The sequence below is a fragment of the Triticum dicoccoides genome, chromosome 1B (assembly GCF_002162155.2).
Source record: "Triticum dicoccoides isolate Atlit2015 ecotype Zavitan chromosome 1B, WEW_v2.0, whole genome shotgun sequence".
NCBI lineage: Eukaryota > Viridiplantae > Streptophyta > Magnoliopsida > Poales > Poaceae > Triticum > Triticum dicoccoides.
The window spans coordinates 218,680,493-218,701,475 of record NC_041381.1 but is presented as its reverse complement, the minus strand read 5'-3'; the positions used below and the strand labels follow the sequence as shown (position 1 = coordinate 218,701,475).

Sequence of the window (20,983 nt, the reverse complement as noted above, 5' to 3'; positions counted from 1 at the left end):
CGCTAAATGGGTCTTAGCTTTGCTATAGTTTTTGTCTGAGCCACCTCTAAATGGCATAGCCTGCAATTTAGAACATTGGCTAGTTATTGCAATATTTTTATTTGGAACTCAACTTTATGTTTCTTGTAAAAAATTAGAGATTTCCATGGAAAGCTCAAAATGACATTTGAACTTCAAATTTGTTTCGTATTTCTTGCACTCCGGTGCCAACATGCGTCGCTTGCTAGCCTTGGTGCCTTGGCATGGCTGGGCCACTCTGAGGGTGGTGAATTTTTTTTTTTGGAGGAAAAATGGTTTGGACATCAAACCTTGCTAATAAATGTGTGTTGTTAGAGCTTGAAGTTTCAGATCTTGGTTCCTTGGAACCTGGTATTTGGAAAAAACAACAACAATAATAATAATAATAATAGCATTTTAAAGTTTGAAAAACTCAATTTGTTTTTATGTAAAAACCTATACATGTTCGTTATGTGTCTGTAAAATTTTTATTAAATAATATGAAAAATGTAACATTCACAAAACAAACAATTTTCTAACCTAAAAACAATAAAAAAAACATGTCTGATTTATGTGTTTGTCTTTTTGGGTATATCATGTATGGATATATAATTTTATGAATTTTTGTATGCGCCTACTATACATGTATGTGTACATGCATACTTTTTGGGTTTTTTCTAGGTGCGAAAATAAAGGTTTTTGAAAAAAAAGAGGTAAAGGGATATCTGGAGGCCAACACAAAAATGCACTTTTTGGTGTTGTTGGGCTTGATATGATGTGGGCCTAGGTTCTAAAATTGACCCTTTGTATCATAGGATGCAAAAAACAAGGAATAAAAGGATGTGGAAATCGATTAAAAAAAGGGGATATGGAAATAGAGTATTCAATATTAGAGAAAACTTCCAAAAGGTTAAGTGGATAGAAATTTTCCAATAAAATCTAGTGTGATCTGTAATTAAATCAAACAACTTATTTAGGAAAAACTTCTTAATATAGAATTCTCTACAAAAGTTACATTTTTTTTGAATCAAGTAGGTGCTTAGTTGTGCGAAGATCAAGGCCCTCTTTGATTCAAAAGAATGTCATAGGTTTTTTTTTTTGGAAGGATTTAATTCCTTAGGAATTTTTCATACTTATCATGTTTGAAGATTATATTTTTTTCTATTTATCGAAAATTCTACGAATCAAATAGTCCTCCAGCGCTTAAGCGTATGCTTGTAGACAACACCAACTAATCTTTTAATCTAAAGAAAATGAGTGAAAAATTGATGCAGGTTGCTCTAAAAGGATGCTCACAAACATTATTCAACAACGGGTAATATATTAATATGAAGATAATACCAATTACATCTTACATCGGCAACAACACAGTACGAAGACCAGTACAGACATCAAGGATGCACAAAGAAGAAAAAAGATTAAAAAACAAAGAAATTTGACATAACCAAGTGACGTGCAACAGACCAACAACAACATCATGCATCATCCTTTTTTTTGCGAATTTTTTTTCGATCTATTAATCAAACATCATCCATCACAACACATAAGCTATGAAAAAGGTTCTTGATAAACAATGCCTATAACGTATAGTAGTACAAGCGGCACCATCACACGATGCAATGCAACCACTGCAGGATGGTCACGAAGTGGTCACCGCAACCATCAACGCCGGCCAACCGTGTCAGTGTGTACGAGCGGTGGGGTCGGTAGGCGGTAGCGGCCGAATCCCGGTCCGCCGCGTGAGGTCCTATGGTGGCGACCCGATCGACGCGGCGCCGCGTGCGAGACCAGACCAGACCAGGCCTCACCACACCACACCACCATTCTTCACGCCTTTTTTCTTCCCATGTTCCGTATTTTCTCGTAACGAACTTTGCTTTTCTCCCTTCAAAGTTGGCCCATTTCCCACTTTCCAGACCGCCTGCCCCCCGGACTGAAATATGAACGCCTAGATCGCACCTGCAGTTACTCCAAAAAAAAAAAAGAAAAAAAGATCGCACCTGCACTGCACAAACCTATCACTGCAGAGAGAGAGAGAGAGAGAGAGAGAGAGAGAAGGCTGCAAGCATTTTCTCAAAATTTACCGCTTCCATTCCAGCACGGGAGTAGTAAAATGTGTAGAGGGGCCGGGTTGGTTTGGTGGAACTAGAGAGAATCCGTGCTCATGGTTCAACGTTCCGCTGGGTGTTGACTCCGGGCCGTTGAAAGATCGTGCCGAGCATGTGCTTTTCTTTGGCAACGGGAAGAAAATTGATGACGGGTCAGAGTAATCAAGGCCAGCCCGGTCAGTCTAAACTCTCGAGCTTGACCTTTTGGCGTCGGCTACGCGTGTACTACTACTACAGCTTGGGACTGGGGTGGGGAACACACCTTCTCATTTTTAGTTTTCTTTCTTTATCGGGCTCCGACGAAACCGGGTGGAAAGCGACGGGGCCTGAGAACGAACGCGCGCAAGTTCATCTCCTTTGTACTCCTATACTAGAAAAACATCCATACGGGGCCACATTAATTTTAAAAGTTTAATATCAATTATGTTAATATTACATTTAATATTCTCATACATATCAAGTAACATTAACGACCTTTTTACCATCAAATTCTCACACACACTCTTTCCCTCCCTCCTCCTCACTCTCTCTCCCCCTCTCCTTCTCTCTCTAACACACACACATATCCATCTTATTGGGTACGGGACCATAATCCATCTATTTCACACGCACACGCGCTAGTGCATAACAATATGGATTATAAAACAGGTTCAAGGTAGTAACAAGGATTCTTCTCATGCATTAATAAACAAATGTTCTGCACTGAAGACAAGATAACCAATTCCCAAAGTGCATCAGAGCATCACAGGACATTACTGGCAAGATAAATGCACGACGATGCACCCGACTCATTTAATTAATATAATTAAATTATCAGTAAATTAGTCACCAAACTGCTCGGATGAACCGGAACAGAGCCAACATATATCATCCTAGACAAACGCAACATCAACCATTTACCTTGGTACTTTAGGGACCGACAGGAGGATGCATGTAGAAGCGCTTCTTGCCTGCGAATCCACAGTCAGAGAGAGAAATTGGAACCCATTCCCATCACACCAACTGATAAAGAAAGCATGTAAGAAAATTGATATCGGGCCAACTTGGATCTTCGGTGATTGTCCGTCGGTATGGAGAATTTAGGAGGGTGGATGCAGGGAGTGGCCTTGTGGATGATGGATGGAGGCGCAGAGGGATGTGGTCACCGGAAGATCGAAAGCGGAGAGGGTCGGGCACGTTAGGTGGAGCCGGTGGTGCGCGACAACCGGAGGCGGCCCAATCGTGGGCGGCGAACCGACGATAGCCTCGGCCCATCTCTCGACGCAGCGAAGATAGAGAGGGCGGCACTGCCGGTGCTCGAGGCCGCCGCTCGGCACCATCTACATCGAGGGGAAAGAGAGGCGAGAAAGCGATAGGGTGATGCGGGGCTAGGGATTGCGGAGGAGGGTGGGGGTGTGCGATTTGAATGGATGGTTCTGACCACCGTTTTCTTGTACGTGGCGGTGGAGATGGCGGTGTCCAGCCATGCAGGCGAGGCATGGGTCGAGCCAGGCACACGGCGAGGCGCAGTAGCAGAGGCGGGGGCGATTTTTTGCTACTGAGATGCAGGGTGTGGGATTGATCGTTCATGTTCTCTTTTCCTTTTTAACGGGAGATGGATGCGATTTTTTCACGAAGGGAGAGATGCGACCACGTACAGATTCCATAATAAATTAATTAGGTCCATAACGGGATTTCTTTACAATGCGTTAAGATTTACGTGTTAGTTTTCTTAATAAAGAAATGCACTGATGTAGGGATCGATTGATTCGGATAAGAAAAGATAGATTCGTGATCTTTTGTATGTTAGGAAATTAGTGGTTTGCAAGGAAAGAGTGGAGAGAAAAAAAACCAATGCGACCACGTATAGATTCCATAATAAATTAATTAGGTCCATAACGGGATTTGTTTGCAATGCGTTAAGATTTACGTGTTAGTTTTCTTAATAAAGAAATGCACTGATGTAGGGCGCGATTGGTTCGGGTAAGGAAAGATAGATTCGTGATCTTTTGTATGTTAGGAAATTATTGGTTTGCAAGGAAAGAGTGGAGAGAACAAGAACCAGTACGAGGGGGTGGTGGGAGGTGAGACGAATAAAAACCGGACGAAATTGGGAGGTGGGAGGGGGCGAGTAAAAACCGACGAAAAAAACCAACGAAATTGGGAGGTGGGAGAGAGGATGAAAAAAAATCAGGGGAGGTGGGAGGAGGACAAAAATAAACCGTACGAGGCTACCAACTGCTCCATTAGGAGTAGAGATTATTTGTGAAAATAACATGCGACGACGACTTAGCGAGCGGATCCCTTTAAAAAAGACATAGCAAGCAGATTCCCTTAAAACTGGTAGAAATGGATACGATTGATGACATTGATAAATAGTGGTGAATGTTGGCATAATTTACTATCATCATGCATGGAAACGAATCATCAAGAAAAAGAATACTTCCTATTACTACACTCATAGGAAGCTTCCTAATCTCTGCTACCAAACAGTTTCTGCTCAAACAAGAAAGGAAAGTTATGGACGTGATTCGAAAGGAAACAAATGTTATGAAGATTAATTAATTTAGATTTGATCTTTAGAGATTGATTATGATTGATTCTTTTACATAAAGACATTACTAAATAATTTGCGTTAGTATGGAAAGTTCTGATCCGTTCAGTTTTTTTCGTTGTGTGAGAGGGTGAAGTGAAAATAAATCGATGAAGTGGGGGAGGCGACGAAAAAAAATCTACGACAGTTAACCTACGAAAAAAAACCGGACGAAAGTGGTTGGACGAAAATTGACCGGCGAAGACTACCAACTGCTCCATTAGGAGTAGAGATTGGTTGGTTCGATTTTTTTTGCATGGAGGGAACTACCTGGGAGGTGGGAGGGAGTACGAAAATAAACTGTCTCGGCTGAGCGGGAGGTGGGAGTAAGTACCAAAGAAGTACCAAAAAAGACCGGGTGAGGTGGGACGAAAATAAAACCCGGAACGCGACCTACCAACTGAGACATTAAGAGTAGAGATATTAACAAAAGTGCAGATCCCGTCCCACTCTTCACTTTTTGACAAAAAACTTCCGAATAGCAATCTTGGTGAGTGATCTCGACCGGATTCGATCGACATGGCGTGTCGTTCCTCCAGGAGTGGGTGCTGAGAGGAAGGATGGCAAACCTCCATTGTCAATCGGCCGGAGCTGCATCGTCATTTGGATCAGAGCATGGACGAAATCGAGATGGTAGAGGTTGAGGAATTTGTAGGACGTGAGGGTTTAGGGTGGGCATCACGAGAACTCACCCATATCTTGGGAGACGGCAGACCCGAGGTGCAGTCGTGTTCGTGCTTCAGGGGTTGCCACGTGCTGTCCTCGCCGCCATCGCCTGTCGATGCCACTTCAGCGCCACGAGCATGGGACTGAGGGACGAAGGGAAGAGAAGGGAAGAAAGCGAGCTAATGACGTATCTATGTTTGGTATGTAATACCCTCCATTAAGAGTAGATATTTTCTTAAAATCGGTTATTTATTTTCTAATTAATGTGATTGAACAATTTAAGGTAAGGTTAATTAATTTAGATTTGATATTTAGAGATTGATCGTGATTGATTCTTTCACATAAAGACATTACTAAAAATAACTTGCACCAGCATGGAAAGTTATGATCCGTTAAGATTTTTTTTGTTGTGTGAGAGGGTGACACGAAACTAAACCGGTGGGATGGGGAGGGACGAAAAAAACAGCAAAATAAAACGGGTGGGAGGTGTGAGGAAGTACCAAAGAAGTACCAAAAAAGACCAGGTGAGATGGGACGAAAATAAAACCCGGAACGCGACCTACTAACTGAGACATTAGAAGTAGGGATACTCAACTAACTCTAGTACGTTCAAAAAACAAAATAAAAAAACTCCAGTGGCTCGGTGGGAGTGCGATGCTCAACTGTAAATCGTTCGTGCGACTGCTTTCCGTTAGTTGGCTGCTCGCTGTCTCGTCGTGACTGTGCTGACCAGTGACCACATGTTAGTACCGCTGCTTACCACATGTGGCCACGATCCGACTAAAAATTTGTTAACCATAAACAAAGAGGGCAGAGACACAGTGATCAGCCCCTACTGGATAACTCACATGAGGCGCACACACACTAGGCAATCATGTTCAAGGACCACCGGGGAGCTAAAACGTGGAGCAGAGTTGTCGTATTAGCTCCATCAACATAATAACCATCAATCATCAATAAGATAGTTTTGTTAACAATAAAAAAACACTCTAACAGAGTTGTTAGGAGGGCATTTCATATTGAGGCTGGTCACAATGGGCAAGAACGTAAGCTAGTAACTTACACACTTCTCTAGACTATGTTACTACCTTCATAGTGGATAGGAACGTCTATGTAGTATCATGCAACGATATATTTATTAGGTTATAGACTCATTTTTTCTTGGAATATGTGATGTTCCGGTAACTTAGCTAGTTACCACAAGCACCTCTCTCTTCATTAAATATGTGCCACATAAGCAAAGTTGTATTGGAGTGTGTGATGTTATTCCTAAGTTCCTCCTCACTGTGACCAGCCTAAACAGTGACCCTTGATATTTGGAGTTTGGAGTGTGCTCCACCCACCAACCGCTTGTGAGTTTCATCGCCCTCCTCAGCCTCTCGCGTGGCGTAGACGAGCATGCCACCGGAAAGCATGACAATTAGTGACAGCCATCACGTGCCAACCGCCCCGAGGTCTCTCCCACCACGTCTTCCTGTCGCCCTTCGCCTGCTTCTATAATAATGTCGTCACCATGGTCAAATAGCTCACAACCTCCACTTCCAACACACCTGCCCGTAACTAGTTTCTCCCCTCAGTCACCATGCCGCTTCCCCTGCGGCCGGACCGGGTGTCGCTCTCAAAGAAGGAGCGGATGATGGCGATGAGCTGGCGGAGGAGGAGGTTACCCTCATCGCTATGGAGGAGGAGGATCACCGTTACGCGCTGGAGGCCGCACGGGAGGATCCTGCCCTTGATGAGTGTTGAGATTGGAATCCGGGACCTCCTCCATTGTTTGGATATCCAACACAGCCACAGATACGTGAAATCCCGTATCAGCAGGGGAGGTCTCGCCCACGCAACTCATATCGGGCACCACATGCTCCCAAGTGCCTCTTTGTTAAGGAGGCATGGATGAGCGCTATGTCGCCTATGCCTCGTTTGTCTACCCCGGCGGCATCTTTAAGCACACCGACGCTAGGTAGGTGTTGCGGGTAGAGAGCATCGCGCCATCTAGCATCATTACGAGGAGAATCATGCGGACTTGGCGACGGAGGGGGAGCTCATCAGATGACACACAATCAACATGAACATGGTGGCATTCATCAAGACAAACCACACCCCATTGGGCCTTGCTTCTCTTGGAAAAAGGTCGTCCCCGGCCTCGACGGCGATTGACAGGAACGAGACGGAGACGAGGTCGCCGGACCTTCACGTCGTCGCTTGTAGAGGACGCTCGAGTCATCACATAGGCATGTGCCCTTGCACTGCATTCACTGTCGTCGTGGCAAGGAGCAACTAGTGCTCCTCCCCAGACGCAAAATCTCATTAGCTTAGTAAAAAAATGTCGCGATTGACTTTTCTACCACTATGTAACCACTTTGTAATGCAATGTTATCTCAAATTAGTGTTTTAATCCGTGAAGTTGAGTGTGTGAATTTTCTAGTTATGCAACAAAACATAAATGAATGGATATGGAGGTCGCATTATGCTCACTCTACATTTGTGCGCCACAACCGTGGCCTCCATATTCATATGGAACATATTTCATGTCTTATATGGAGGCTGCCAATATGGCGACTCTGCTAGAGTTGCTCTTGGAGCAGATCCAACATTTGACTAATGTGACCCCTATATATGTTCGCAGGCGCGTCCGGGCACAAGAGCTGACTGCCCCCATTTCTTTGTCCGGGGAACACATCCATCATGTTCAAAACCTCAAATTCATACAAAGACAGGCACATAGATAACTCGGTCAATATAACGCACAAACAATTCAACAATTTGAAAAATTGAACAAAAATAAAAACAAGAGATAAATAAAATTCAATAATTCATACATAGAATAAATGAACGGATTAATACCCCTATTGTTGCGGTCGTTGATCTCTTTCTTTTTTGTTGACGAATCACTTCTTGCAACTGTGATCCATGATGCTTGTGTCGGCCAACATGATCCTTGAGACGAGTATTTAACAAAAAAACTACCACAATTCATGAAAACGTGCCCAGAAACTACCACTTTATAAATTTGTGCCGAAAACTACCACTTTTTCTCTAATCTTTGACTAAAAACTACCATGTATGTAAATCGACTCATTCTTCCATTTTAAACGCACTTATGACAGGCCTGGCCCGCATGTAAGCGCTGTCATCGTTAGTCCACTGCCCAGCCGGCCTATCCACTCCCTCCCCGCCGCCGTTAACTAATGTCCGAGCTGGTGAAGCACGAGCGCGCCGGAATGCGGGCCGAGGCTGTCGGGTCAGCTCGGAGTGGAGGACGACGTGCGCATGGGAAGCAGCGGCGCCGGCCGCGACAGGCGCGAGCAGCAGCCGCGTCGGCCGTGCACGGGCGCAAGCTGCGGTGGCCCCGGCCATGCGGGCATGCTGCTCGTCAGCTCGGAGCTCCGAGTGGTGGAGGTCAAGGTGCGCACGGGCACAAGGAGCAGTCGCGCCGGCCGCGCACGAGCAGTGTCGCGCCGGTCGTGCGTGGGCGAGAGCACCAGCTGGCCACAGAGGTAGAGCTCGTGGATGTCCGCGTGGCCGCGCATGTCACTGCGGCACTAGAGCGCGGGCATGTCACGCGCGGCGCGGTGCCAGGAGCGGCACACCTGCCCCGCGCCGGTCAGGATCTCGACGTGGTCGAGCTTGTGGAGGATGGCGCAGAGCACGTCCAGCAGGATCCCCGCCCAACCCCTCGCCTCCTCCTCCGCAGGCGCTGGTGCTGGCCTCTTGTGGCCGCGTCGTCCACGAGAGTCGAGAGCCACGAGACTAGGCTGTGGAAATGGAAATGGACCATGCGTGAGCCATGCTCCAGGTGAGCTATGCGTAAACACCGCCGCTGCGAGCGTGTGCGCCGTCATGCGTGAGTGAGCGCCGGTAGTGGTCGGCGGCGGAGGTGGCTTGCTGGTGCACACGAGGTGTTTGTAGAGATGCCAAAGAGAGGGAGAGAGAGGAGGAAGAAGAGGGTCAACCTGACTTATGGGCCCATCCTGTCAGAAAGGCGTTTAGAAGAGGCGAATCGGGCAATTTCACGACGTGGTAGTTTTTAGTCAAAGATTTGAGAGAAAGTGGTAGTTTTCAGCATAAATTTATAAAGTGGTAGTTTCTGTGCACGTTCCCATGAATTGTGGTAGTTTTTGGTTAAATACTCCCTTGGGACCTTGACTCCTCCATGATCCTCGTGAGCCTCATCCTCTCTTTCTCAAGCTCAATTGCCTCATGTGCTTTCGCATTTTCAAGTTCCATTTTTTATCATTTTTCTTGCTTCATGTCTATCCTCCCCCTATCAATGTTCATCCTCTTCTGCACCTCTCCCGACCGAACTCAAACATCTTCCTTTGCACATCCGAAAAGAGCTTGTCCTCCTCCTTTTGCTCCCTTTTCTCCTCCATTTTCTTCAGTGTCTGCCTCTTGTTGCAAAATATGTCTGTCCGTGTGGCATACATTTTGCTTGTCGCACCGTCATGCACAACCCTACCCTTCTCCCACACCCTCCCCCTCAAGTGCCTATTCCTTTTTGGCTCAGTCCCATGTCTTCCCGTCCTTCCACCTGACTCATCACCGTCATCCAATTAGATAGATTGGTTAGAGCTTGCGCCATCGTTGTTCTTCTTCTTAACAGGGTTTTTAAGATCTCCAAAGAGGTTGGACCACTTTGGTTTTCCATTCAATTCCATCCAACAATGGGACATAATGAATGGTTTTTTTCTTAACTTGATGGTACAAAGTGGCCGCAAACCCCATATAGGAAGCAAAAATCACAAGAATGCAAGAACGAAGCAAGCAGGAAAGATGATGACCAATGTGAAGCTGACAAAACTTACATGGCTATTGACTCCAATACGGCAATACCACTTTGGTGCCTATTCACCACTTGTGCATAGAAACTTCAAACCTTGTTCACCGACTCTTGGATTGCGGACCATCTATGTTGGAGACAGCACTCCTTGCGAGTGGTGGATTGGATGCGACTCCACGTAGTGCTTGTGTTTGGCATACCATGGGTGGATGTTTTACCAATACTTGGAGCCTTTTTACTCGGTTCCACATATATGATCCATGTTTGTGCCCAACTAAGCATTACAGAACAAGGCATTTTCATGGGTTGAGTAAGCATTTTCTCTTGCCTTCACCTTCTTTTTTTGAGTGCTCGATGATTTCCCAACATCAAACAGAGACAAACTTTGATCACACATCTCATAATTTGGAGGATCTTGACCGTCATTTATCATATCCATCATAAATAAGTCCTAAGGATGCATCACAATGAAATCACTATCCTAAAATTGATTCGATAAATGCTATGGGGAAAAATGAAAGCATGATCGTTTTATTGAGGCATATTGTTGAACAGTTGGTGGGCATGTCCGGCGCTAGAGAGGTTCCCAACATTGTCCCCGACTGTTGGAGTTGCGATGACTCGTACGCCTTGTCCTGAAGCTAACCGGTTGACCGTTATTTATCATATCCATCATAAATAAGTCCTAAGGATGCATCACAATGAAAACAACGTCCTAAAATTGATTCGATAAATGCTATGGGCAAAAAGAAAGCATGATCGTTTTATTGAGGCATACTGTCGAACAGTTGGTGGGCATGTCCGACGCTAGAGAGATTCCCAACATTGTCCCCGTCTGTTGGAGTTGCGACGACTCGCACGCCTTTTCTTGAAGCTAACCGGGATGCCCAACCATTGCGAAGTTAGAATTGGCGCTGGTGAGGGCATGATGGAAAATCACAAGGGTGTCCGATTGGAAGTATTGTTGGCTAGCCGTTGCTCTAGTTACCATGAACAAAAAGGTTGTCGGTTCAAAGCGATGTTGCAAAAAAGGAGGACCGAAGCCATGCATCAATAGAGAGTTGTAACATTGCATAGCTTATGCAGTCGCCAGGGAGCATAGGACCCCTATCTCCTGGTGATGTCTGCTGTTAAGAGCTTCCCTTGGAGGTGAGCTTAAGAAGAAGACGCACCGACGATAAGCCAGAAGCCAAAATGTGGGCCACTTCCAAGGCGGTTCCCGGCGGGCCACCAACAATGCATTGGAGGGAATTACTCCAGACCAACACCTAGAAGAAAAGTGAGCCTTACCAAATGTTGTCACCCGATCTGTGGGTTTCGATTTAGGGTTTCTCTGGGAACATGAGAAGGGGGCAATAGTGCCACATTTGCGCCTTGAAGAAAATTTGGTTGCTCATGGGTGACCATCATGCTCACATGACGAATTTCAGGTTTGGGGCTTTCACACAGATAAAGACCTCCAAACATCTAGTTGAGCACGACTGTCGATGCTATGGTCTTTGCCTCTTCCCATCCTAGTGGTCACCCTCCAACCATGGTCGCCAGTCGCGACGACCGACGTAGTGACATTTATCTCTTGTCATCACGGCGGTCGCGCCACCATTGAACCATGGCCGACAACACAACGGCATCACTACTCATGCATTCTAGGGCACCGTCTCGTCTTCCGCTAGCCATATGAACAAGGGACTCTCGTCGCCACCTTTACCATCGAGGGCTTGAGCCGTATGGTTAACCCTAGTCACCCCACCCAAGGATTCGCAAGCATTCTTTTTTTTCCTCTCCCCTTTCTCCGACTTTACCCTCTCCACTCATGGTGTGCTCTTGGCCCCGACCATAGCCAGTCGACCTGGGAACGGGATCCTCTAACATCAAGGAGGAAAGTCATGTAAGTTATAGTGCAAACTAGTGCAATGCAAAGAAGGAAAGTCAGAGTACTTTAGCAAATACTGTATGGATCTATTGTAGCACGTATTGTACGTAGTTACTGTTTGACAAAAATAAATCTAAAATTAATTTTATTGCACTGTAATTTTGTTTGATGTATTTTTTGTAAATTTATAAAATAAATTTGTAATTTGCAAATTAATTCAAGTCATTTTAGTCTTAGTTAGGAGGAAAATTAGGGTACCATAGCTTACATGACTTTTCTCCTTAATGTTAGAGGATCCGGTTCGGTCGACCTGGTGTCTCCCTCCTCTCACGGCTCCACCGGAGGGAGAGGGACGTACCTACTACTACTAGCCCGGTAGCAGCCATATGTCCGTGGGGCCTTAGGGGTGTGCGTACAATTGTCAATTGAGCAAGTGACTGGTAATATTACTATTCCATTCCAAGTGCCCCGCGCCGACCACCTTCTTGAATCCGCAGCCGAGCGAGGCTGCTGCCCTCCATGTTCGTTTCCCTCTTATTTCTTTTTTGTATTGTTTAGGTACAATAAAGAAGAGTTTGTTTCCCCTTGTCTTTGTCATGGGCAACGAACGAACCAACCCGGGAAGCCTCCTCTCCTCTCACCATCCGCGTCCCCGACCATTCCTCCCTTTCCCACGGCGCGCCCTCCGCTCCCCTCTGCCTGGCGGGCCCTCCCCGGCGGCCACGGGGCCTCTATAAATAGGCAACGCTGCTCCCTCCCGTCTCCACACCATCCACCACATCCCATCCCAGGAGATTAAAAAAGGACAAGAGCTCGATTCAAATCCGATCCTGCGTTACGTATCGCGCTTCTTCCGTCCGTGTGTTCGTTCCGAGGCCAGGAGTTTGAGGAGATGGCGGGCGGCGGTGTCGAGGACGTCTACGGCGAGGACAGGGCCACCGAGGAGCAGCTCATCACGCCATGGTCATTCTCCGTCGCAAGGTAATACCGCTAACCAAGCCGAGCCGTAGAGTTGAGCCTGGCGGTTCTCCGTTCCTCTTGTTCTTGCTTCGTAATCAAAGCCTTATTACGGCGAATCCCCTCCGGGCCGGAAATGAAGTTCTATGGAGAATCCAGCTCCGATTTCTCGAGATAATTTGTTGGTGCGTGCGTGCGTGCGTTTCCGCGGTGATCCGCATCGGCACGGCGAGATCATGCGATTTCGGTGGTTGTGGTCTCGCGTGACTTAGGATTTAGTCGGCAACTTACTATTGCGGTTGCCACTGTTTAGGGGAGCTTTGCTACACCTACGTAAGGATTTGTACGTAACCTACGTAAAAGCTGACCTGGCCTGTTTTGGTTGGAAGGGAAAATTGGCCCAGGCCCACCCGTGAAACTCAGGAGGGATGTTTAGTTGAGAAGGAAGGAAGGAACGTAGCTTTACGTACCCGGTTACGTAGGTCTAGCATTTTTGCTATTTAGGGTAGGGTACGTAGGTTGTAACCCATCTTTTCCTTCCTTCCTTCCTCACGCCTGCCAAAATATTTTCTTCGTTTTGGGATATCCTGCTCCTGCCTTGTTAGCAGGGACTGCGCTCAAAGTTGTCGTTCGCGTTGCTCTGTTTCTTGACGTTAACACATGCATGATGACATTTTCCTTGCGTGCAATCAACCAACAGTGGGCACCAGCTTCTGAGGGACCCCCGGCACAACAAGGGGCTGGCCTTCTCCGAGGCGGAGCGCGACGCGCACTACCTCCGGGGCCTGCTTCCCCCGGCCATCGTCTCCCAGGAGCACCAGGAGAAGAAGATCATGCACAACCTCCGCAGTTACACCGTCCCCCTGCACCGCTACGTCGCCATGATGGACCTCCAGGAGAGGAACGAGAGGCTCTTCTACAAGCTCCTCATCGACAACGTCGAGGAGCTGCTCCCCGTCGTCTACACGCCCGTCGTCGGCGAGGCCTGCCAGAAGTACGGCAGCATCTACCGCCGCCCGCAGGGGCTCTACATCAGCCTCAAGGACAAGTGCGTCTCTCTCTTTTCTCTCTAGCGCCGTGCATTTCTCTCTGACAGTAAACTGTTCGAGACTGGCGTACATGTCTCACATGTCAAGCACTTTTCAGGGGCAAGGTGCTCGAGGTGCTCAAGAACTGGCCTGAGAGGAGCATCCAGGTCATCGTCGTCACCGACGGCGAGCGCATTTTGGGGCTCGGAGATCTGGGTTGCCAGGTATCAATATGATCGATGATCCACCACCAACCTTTTTTCTGATTCCTTTCCAAAAGAAAAAAAAAACTCTTTTCTGATTGTTAATGCTCATGCATGTTATGATGATCTTGTGCAGGGTATGGGGATTCCGGTTGGCAAACTGTCTCTGTACACCGCCCTCGGAGGAGTTCGCCCATCAGCTGTAAGTGTGGTTCTGAATGTTCTGAAAGCATGCAAGGATTAAAACCAGCGGATCGTTCTGCTGACTGATTTATATTAACAATGTAATGATGGTGATGCAGTGCCTGCCAATTACGATCGATGTTGGCACCAACAATGAGACATTGCTGAACGACGAGTACTACATCGGGCTCCGTCAACGGCGTGCTACCGGCGAGGTAATGCCGATGGCTGCACGCAGCAGTCTACCAGTGCATACTGTGGTTATTATTAGCTCGCCTCTGCAGAATCTTTTGACATGTCGTCGATGCTGAAGTTTGTGTTTGTTTCATGGCTGCCAGGAATACCATGAGCTTCTTCAAGAGTTCATGAATGCAGTGAAGCAGAACTACGGCGAGAAAGTCCTGGTCCAGTTTGAGGACTTTGCCAACCACAATGCATTCGATTTGCTCGCAAAGTACAGCAAGAGCCATCTCGTCTTCAACGATGATATTCAGGTGCTTCATTCATTCCCGTACAGTTGGTACCAAGTCATCACAAGGCTGTCTTTATTATCTCCAGAGACACTGAACAGAAATGGTGATGTTGCAGGGCACAGCATCAGTGGTCCTCGCAGGCCTCTTGGCGGCCCTGAGGATGATCGGTGGAGGCCTTGTGGATCAGACTTACCTCTTCCTTGGTGCTGGAGAGGCTGGAACTGGCATTGCAGAACTCATTGCTCTTGAGATGTCGAAACACGTAAGACAGCAAGCTCTCTCTGCATTGTCTATGGATCAGCCAGTCCATGGTGTATTACGTATCGCTGATATTGAGTTGTTTGTACAGACTGAACTCCCGGTGGACGACTGCCGCAAGAAGATCTGGCTGGTGGACTCCAAGGTTGGTCGCTCATCTCATCTCAGGACTTCCAGCAAGATTTAGCACGACGTTGTCTCTGACACGTAGGGCTCGTGTTGTGCAGGGTCTGCTTGTCGAGTCTAGAAAAGAGTCTCTGCAGCACTTCAAGAAGCCGTTCGCTCATGAGCACGAAGAACTCAAGACCCTGCTGGAGGCCGTCCAGTCCATCAAGCCAACCGTGCTGATCGGAACCTCCGGCGTCGGGAAGACCTTCACCCAGGAAGTGATCGAGGCCATGGCCTCCTTCAACGAGGTACGCAGCTGGTCCGGCCATGATAAGGCTATCACATTTCTTGATTCCAGCTGCAGAGACGCTAAACAGAGGTCTGCCGTGTGAGAAATGCAGAAACCCGTCATCTTCTCGCTGTCGAACCCGACGTCCCACTCGGAGTGCACGGCCGAGGAGGCCTACACCTGGAGCAAGGGCACGGCGGTGTTCGCGAGCGGCAGCCCGTTCGACCCCGTGGAGTACGAGGGGAAGACGTTCGTGCCCGGGCAGTCCAACAACGCCTACGTGTTCCCCGGCTTCGGCCTCGGCGTCGTCATCTCCGGCGCCATCCGCGTCCACGACGACATGCTCCTCGCCGCCTGTAAGTATCTGCATCTCCTCTCGCGCGTTTGCGGCGGCTGGTGACTGAATCTGAATCTGAATCTGATGATGGTGAATGGTGTTTGGTTTGGCTGGGTGCAGCGGAGGCGCTGGCGGAGGAGGCGACCCAGGAGAACTTCGACAAGGGGCTCATCTTCCCGCCCTTCACCAACATCCGCAAGATCTCGGCCAGCATCGCCGCCAAGGTGGCCGCCAAGGCCTACGACCTGGGCCTGGCCAGCCGGCTGCCGCGGCCCGACGACCTGGTCAAGTACGCCGAGAGCTGCATGTACACCCCGCTCTACCGCAGCTACAGGTGAGCGTGGCGGGCAGTTTTGCGGCCAGCACGGACGGAGTCAATCAATAAAATCAATCTCCTTCCCCCGTATGCCAACCAGCTCAACTCAAAGCTTCAGCGACGCAACCTAAAACATAGGCTTTCTTTCCTTCTGTGTCCGTCTATGCGTATGTGTACTCTTGTGCTCTTCTACTTTGCTTTACTTTGTACTGTAATGTACTGTTAACGGGAGCACGGCACGCACCTGTCTATCCGTGTCGAGGTGCGTCGTCGTCGTCGTCGTCGATTCTTTTGTCAGATTGAGTTAAACGAGTGTAATAGTTTGATGATTTGTGTTACCAGGGTTGCTCTTTTACTTCCCACGCTCGACCTCAAATTAGCTCGGGTGAACAGTAAAATCCAAAATCATTAAAATAAATTTTAAAATATTCTGAAATTATTCCAGAGCAAAAATTGATAAATGTTTTCGGTGCTCATAAAATTCCATGAAAGAATGACATTTGCGGAAGATATAGCAACCATGACTTCCGCGAATGTCATTTCATGATGAAAATTTTCAAGCACTTAAAACATTTGTCAAAATTCATTAGAAAAAAACAATATTTCCATTTATTTTATTTGTGAGTTTGATGTTCATCGCGAGCTCAATTAAGTGCTTGTAAAGAAATGACATTCATTGAAGTCATGGCAACCATGACCTCCACGAATGTCATTTCATAATGAAATTTTACAAGCACTTAAAACATTTGTCAGTCATCAGTAAAAAGTATCATTTTTTTGCAAGTTTGCTGTTCATCACAAGTTCAACTAAGCTCGCGAGCAGAAGATGACTTTCTTGTGTTTGGTCAGCTCAAAGATCTGAGCAAACACTGGCGAGCGTCCTCATCGAACCATTCCTCCCATCTTCGCAGGGCATCTTTGAGAGTGTGTTTAGGTCCAACCAGACGCCCACGGTGCAATAATATTCATTGTTTGGTCAGCATAGCACGAAACTTAAAGCACCCTACCAGGCAGGCTCGTTGGAACGGTTGAATTACCTGTTTCCCCTCAGCCAAACTCGGATGATACAAGGAAGGGGAACGCGGCGTCGAGCTCATGAGAGCAAGGAGATGGTGCGAGATCGTGCGCAGCCCTAAAAAGCCGCGGGAAGAATTTGTGGTCACCTCCTGCCGAATCAGTCGCCCTATACAACCACCCTCGGCTCACGACCCAAACTCGTGCCCCTCCTTCGAGCTCTCCGTTTTACATGGATCATCATCGACGAGCAGGTAAGCAACGCGTCTTCTTTGGCTGGCGGTCTACGACGGCGACGATTTGTCTTCTTCATGTTCTCCGACCAGTTGCATGCCTCCACCAGGCTTAATCGATGGTTGTAAGTTTGATCAGTCCGTCCTCGCTACTCACTCTGGCTTAGATATGTGAGCATGTGATAGGAGTAGAACTGTGAGCATGTGGTAGCATTATAGACCGTCGATCTGTGAGAATGTGATGTTGTGGTAGCTAGTGTTGATGAATTGGTAGCATGATATGTGTTGCTTGTAAGCTCTAATGACGTTCATGTTGTTCCTTGTCGACAAGGATGATACCATGGTAGATTTGGTACTAGCTTATGAATCAGAGCATGTGTAGTATGCTAGTTTGCAAGTATGTAGGTGTGAGTGGTCCTTCTTACTGTCCATGTGTAGTGTGTTTCACAAATCGTGACGCTAACACTTGTAGGATATGAGGATGCAAGATTTTAGCCATTTCATTGTCTTGTTCGAGAGCCAATTCCCGTCATCCTATGTTGAGGACTCCCAGTCTATGACCGAGGATCAAATATCTCTGGATTATATTTCTTTGAGGGGTCTGCAAGGCCTCCACCATGGCCAACCATCAAGGCCAGGAAGGGAAAGATGGCTGGGAGGGGGAACTCAATGAAATGGCAGCCATTCTTATCTACCTTCGTGCTTAACAAGATATGTAAGATCATAGTCAGCGGGGTGAGGACTGATAAGGGCTTCAAGGAGGTGTACTTGAACCCTATTGCCAAGCAGGTGTTCAAATTATGTGGCCAAGAGGTCATCTTGACACAGCTCTGAAATCACCCCAGGAAGCTCAGAGCCAGACGAATCCAAATGTCTAATCACCAAGAGGTGCGGCGCCGATCTGGCGGTTGTGCGCTCCTGATCTGGCAGCGGTTGCGCTTTGCGGGCAATGTTGATCCTACTTTCATGCTCTGGCTCCGGCCATGTCGGCGCCTAGGGAGACGAGCCTGTGTAGGGCTCTCTTCGGCGAGGTGGTAGTCGGCGGTAGTGTGCTCTACCATCGGGGCTGGTCCTTATGGCGATCACTCCGGCTTGCGGCAACGGACTCGCTGCAGATTGTTGTGGCCACCGAAAGGTCTTCGTGATAGTTCCTCTCTCTAGACCCGGTGGTTGACTTTGACAGGAAGATGTAAACTATGGATGACGAGTTGACACAAAGGGATGGTTGTGCAACGGCAGCAGTCCATTTTGCATGCACCTGATGGGATCGCGAAAAAGTGACCACGAATACACATAAATGGCATCAATCTTGAGTTTTGGTGTGAAAGCCTAGGTCTGACCCATGTTGGTTATACCTCCCAATGACTATGTTTTTTATGTCATTACCTTGTTGAAGGCATTGCTCGAATATGTTCGGACTAGTTCAGACTAGTTCTTCAGGCTGAAAACCCAGATTCTGGCTTTGGGTGGTTGGACCCGGTGATGGCAAAGCTTGAGCATCGATCCCTTCTTGAAAGCCTTGCTATTGAAGAAGCTCGTCGTCTATGTAATGTCATGAGATGCCTGGTGCGATATGATCATTGTTGTAGTTTGGCGATTGCGGATCTAGTCACTTTACTTTTTTTCCTCGCCTATGCATAGCTTTGGTCACACATGACTTTACTATCTGCTCGCGTGTTTTTGTGTGTGTATGGGTTGGTGTTGGTTGTGTGCATCCTAACTATGCAGATGCCACGTGTGTGGTTATTGTGTATGTGTCCTCTTGTTGCTCCATTGTAAGCCAATAAAATATATCATTTATCGGCAAAACTTCCCACATGTAAATTCCATCGCATACCAAATAGAGAATCTGGACTAATAATCTACTTTTTAAGTCTAATCACTCAAAAAACTTCCTCCATTAAGTCACATTCCCTTTTCCTCAGCTTGCCAAAAACGTCGGGAAAGGAAGTGTTCATAAGAGCACCTTCAACAACAGCCCTATAACAGTGCACCAAAAAGTTGTTATTAGGTATCAAAAATGCATTTTACATCATCTGATCTTTTCTCTCTAACAGCAACCCTATAGATAGGGCACCAAACTGCTAAAAAAAACTATCTTATATTGGGCACGGCAATTGCATACATATTGAAACAAATATGCCTACACATATATAGAATTATTTGCCCTTCTTCTCTTTTAACTCCACAATTGCATATGTATCACCACTTACATAAGCAACACCATATTAAATTTACATAAATAGCTATAAAAATCCATTGTTGCTCTAGGACTTGGCTCATTATTTTTCTACGCTAATTCACTTTAGTCTGCATACACATACTAACTGCAATGAAGCAAAGCTTTAGAGCATCTACAAGCACATACCAAAATCCGTCCCCACACGCCCATGGACAGTGACTGGGCAACACGGCAAAACGTTTGTCACAATCATAAACCTCAAACTTCAGAGCATCAAATCCATAGTAGTTATGCAGATAAAAAACTACATACTACGTACATAGCTAAAGCCACTCATCGTCGGAGATGTCGACGATCTCCATGCCGACGTCAGGTAGACGGGCAAGTGTGGCAGCTCTTGCGCCCGCAGAGGCTCCGGTCCTCCTCCCCTCTGCCTACGCGTCTACTTTGGCGAACAACACCTTCGTCGCCGCCTATTCTTGCCGGATGAACTGCATGTTGGCCTCGACGTAGGCCTCGCTCTGGATGGACTCTAGGATGGCAGCCTGCTCCACCATTTTCATCGCTTGGGCAGACTCTTACTTCGCGTGCACGTCCGCCATGGCATAGCTCGCGGCCGGCTCTGCCTCTTCCTCCTCCACTTGCTCCTCATCCTCCTCCTCCTCCGGCTCGGGCCAATCCGGAGGAAGGCCTGTTAAACTTAGGGTTTTGGGAAACTGCTCGACATCCGTAACAGTGTGGCTATCTCATATATATAAAGGGGTACACGAAGTGTACAATACAATCTACAAGACATATATAGAAGCCAGGTATAAATACAGTCTAACACCCTCCCTCAATCTTAACTATGTCCTAAGGTACAGAGCAAGTTAAGATTGCGCCTACAACCTACAAACTGAGGCTGTGGTAGAGACTTCGTGAAGATGTCAGCAAGTTGATCTTTGGAGGAGATGAACTTGATATGAAGAAGCTTCTGTGCAACATGTTCCCTCACAAAGTGATAGTCAACTTCGATGTGCTTGCTATGAGCATGGAAAACCGAATTAGATGAAAGATACATCGCACCAATGTTATCACACCAAAGAACCAGTGGCTGCTCTTGAGAGACTCCCAACTCTCTCAACAGAGACTGTACCAAAATGAGATCAGCCGTGGCATTGACAACCGCCTTGTACTCTGCTTCAGTGCTACTCTGAGATATTGTGGCTTTCTTGCATGCACTCCAGGCGATCAAGTTGCGACCAAAGAAGATAGCATAGCCCCTGTTGATCACCGGTCATCCAGGCTCCCAGCCCAATCTGCATCAGAGAACGTCGAGAGAGCACTCGAGGAGGTAGAACAAAGATGAAGCAATAGGACACAATATGAGAGAGATAACACATGATACGCTTCACAGCTGACCAGTG

The 20,983-nt window shown here is 47.1% G+C and overlaps 1 protein-coding gene across 2 annotated transcripts in view; it reads left to right on the top strand.

The window, feature by feature from the left end:
- LOC119328962 (NADP-dependent malic enzyme, chloroplastic-like) overlaps nt 1–16,508 on the top strand; it is a 17,319-nt gene extending 811 nt beyond the window's left edge. The window contains exons 1-11 of one of the 2 annotated variants that reach the window (XM_037601952.1): nt 12,754–12,977; nt 13,654–14,001; nt 14,100–14,205; nt 14,321–14,386; nt 14,487–14,582; nt 14,706–14,861; nt 14,956–15,102; nt 15,190–15,243; nt 15,326–15,514; nt 15,608–15,851; nt 15,953–16,508. In XM_037601952.1, the coding sequence (XP_037457849.1) occupies nt 12,889–12,977; nt 13,654–14,001; nt 14,100–14,205; nt 14,321–14,386; nt 14,487–14,582; nt 14,706–14,861; nt 14,956–15,102; nt 15,190–15,243; nt 15,326–15,514; nt 15,608–15,851; nt 15,953–16,170 (1,713 nt within the window). In that variant the 5' untranslated portion in view covers nt 12,754–12,888 and the 3' untranslated portion in view covers nt 16,171–16,508. Of the gene's footprint in view, nt 1–12,753; nt 12,978–13,653; nt 14,002–14,099; nt 14,206–14,320; nt 14,387–14,486; nt 14,583–14,705; nt 14,862–14,955; nt 15,103–15,189; nt 15,244–15,325; nt 15,515–15,607; nt 15,852–15,952 lie in introns of those variants that run through there. The other variant, XM_037601948.1, reaches the window with a different exon arrangement.
- Nucleotides 16,509–20,983: the final 4,475 nt, after the last annotated feature.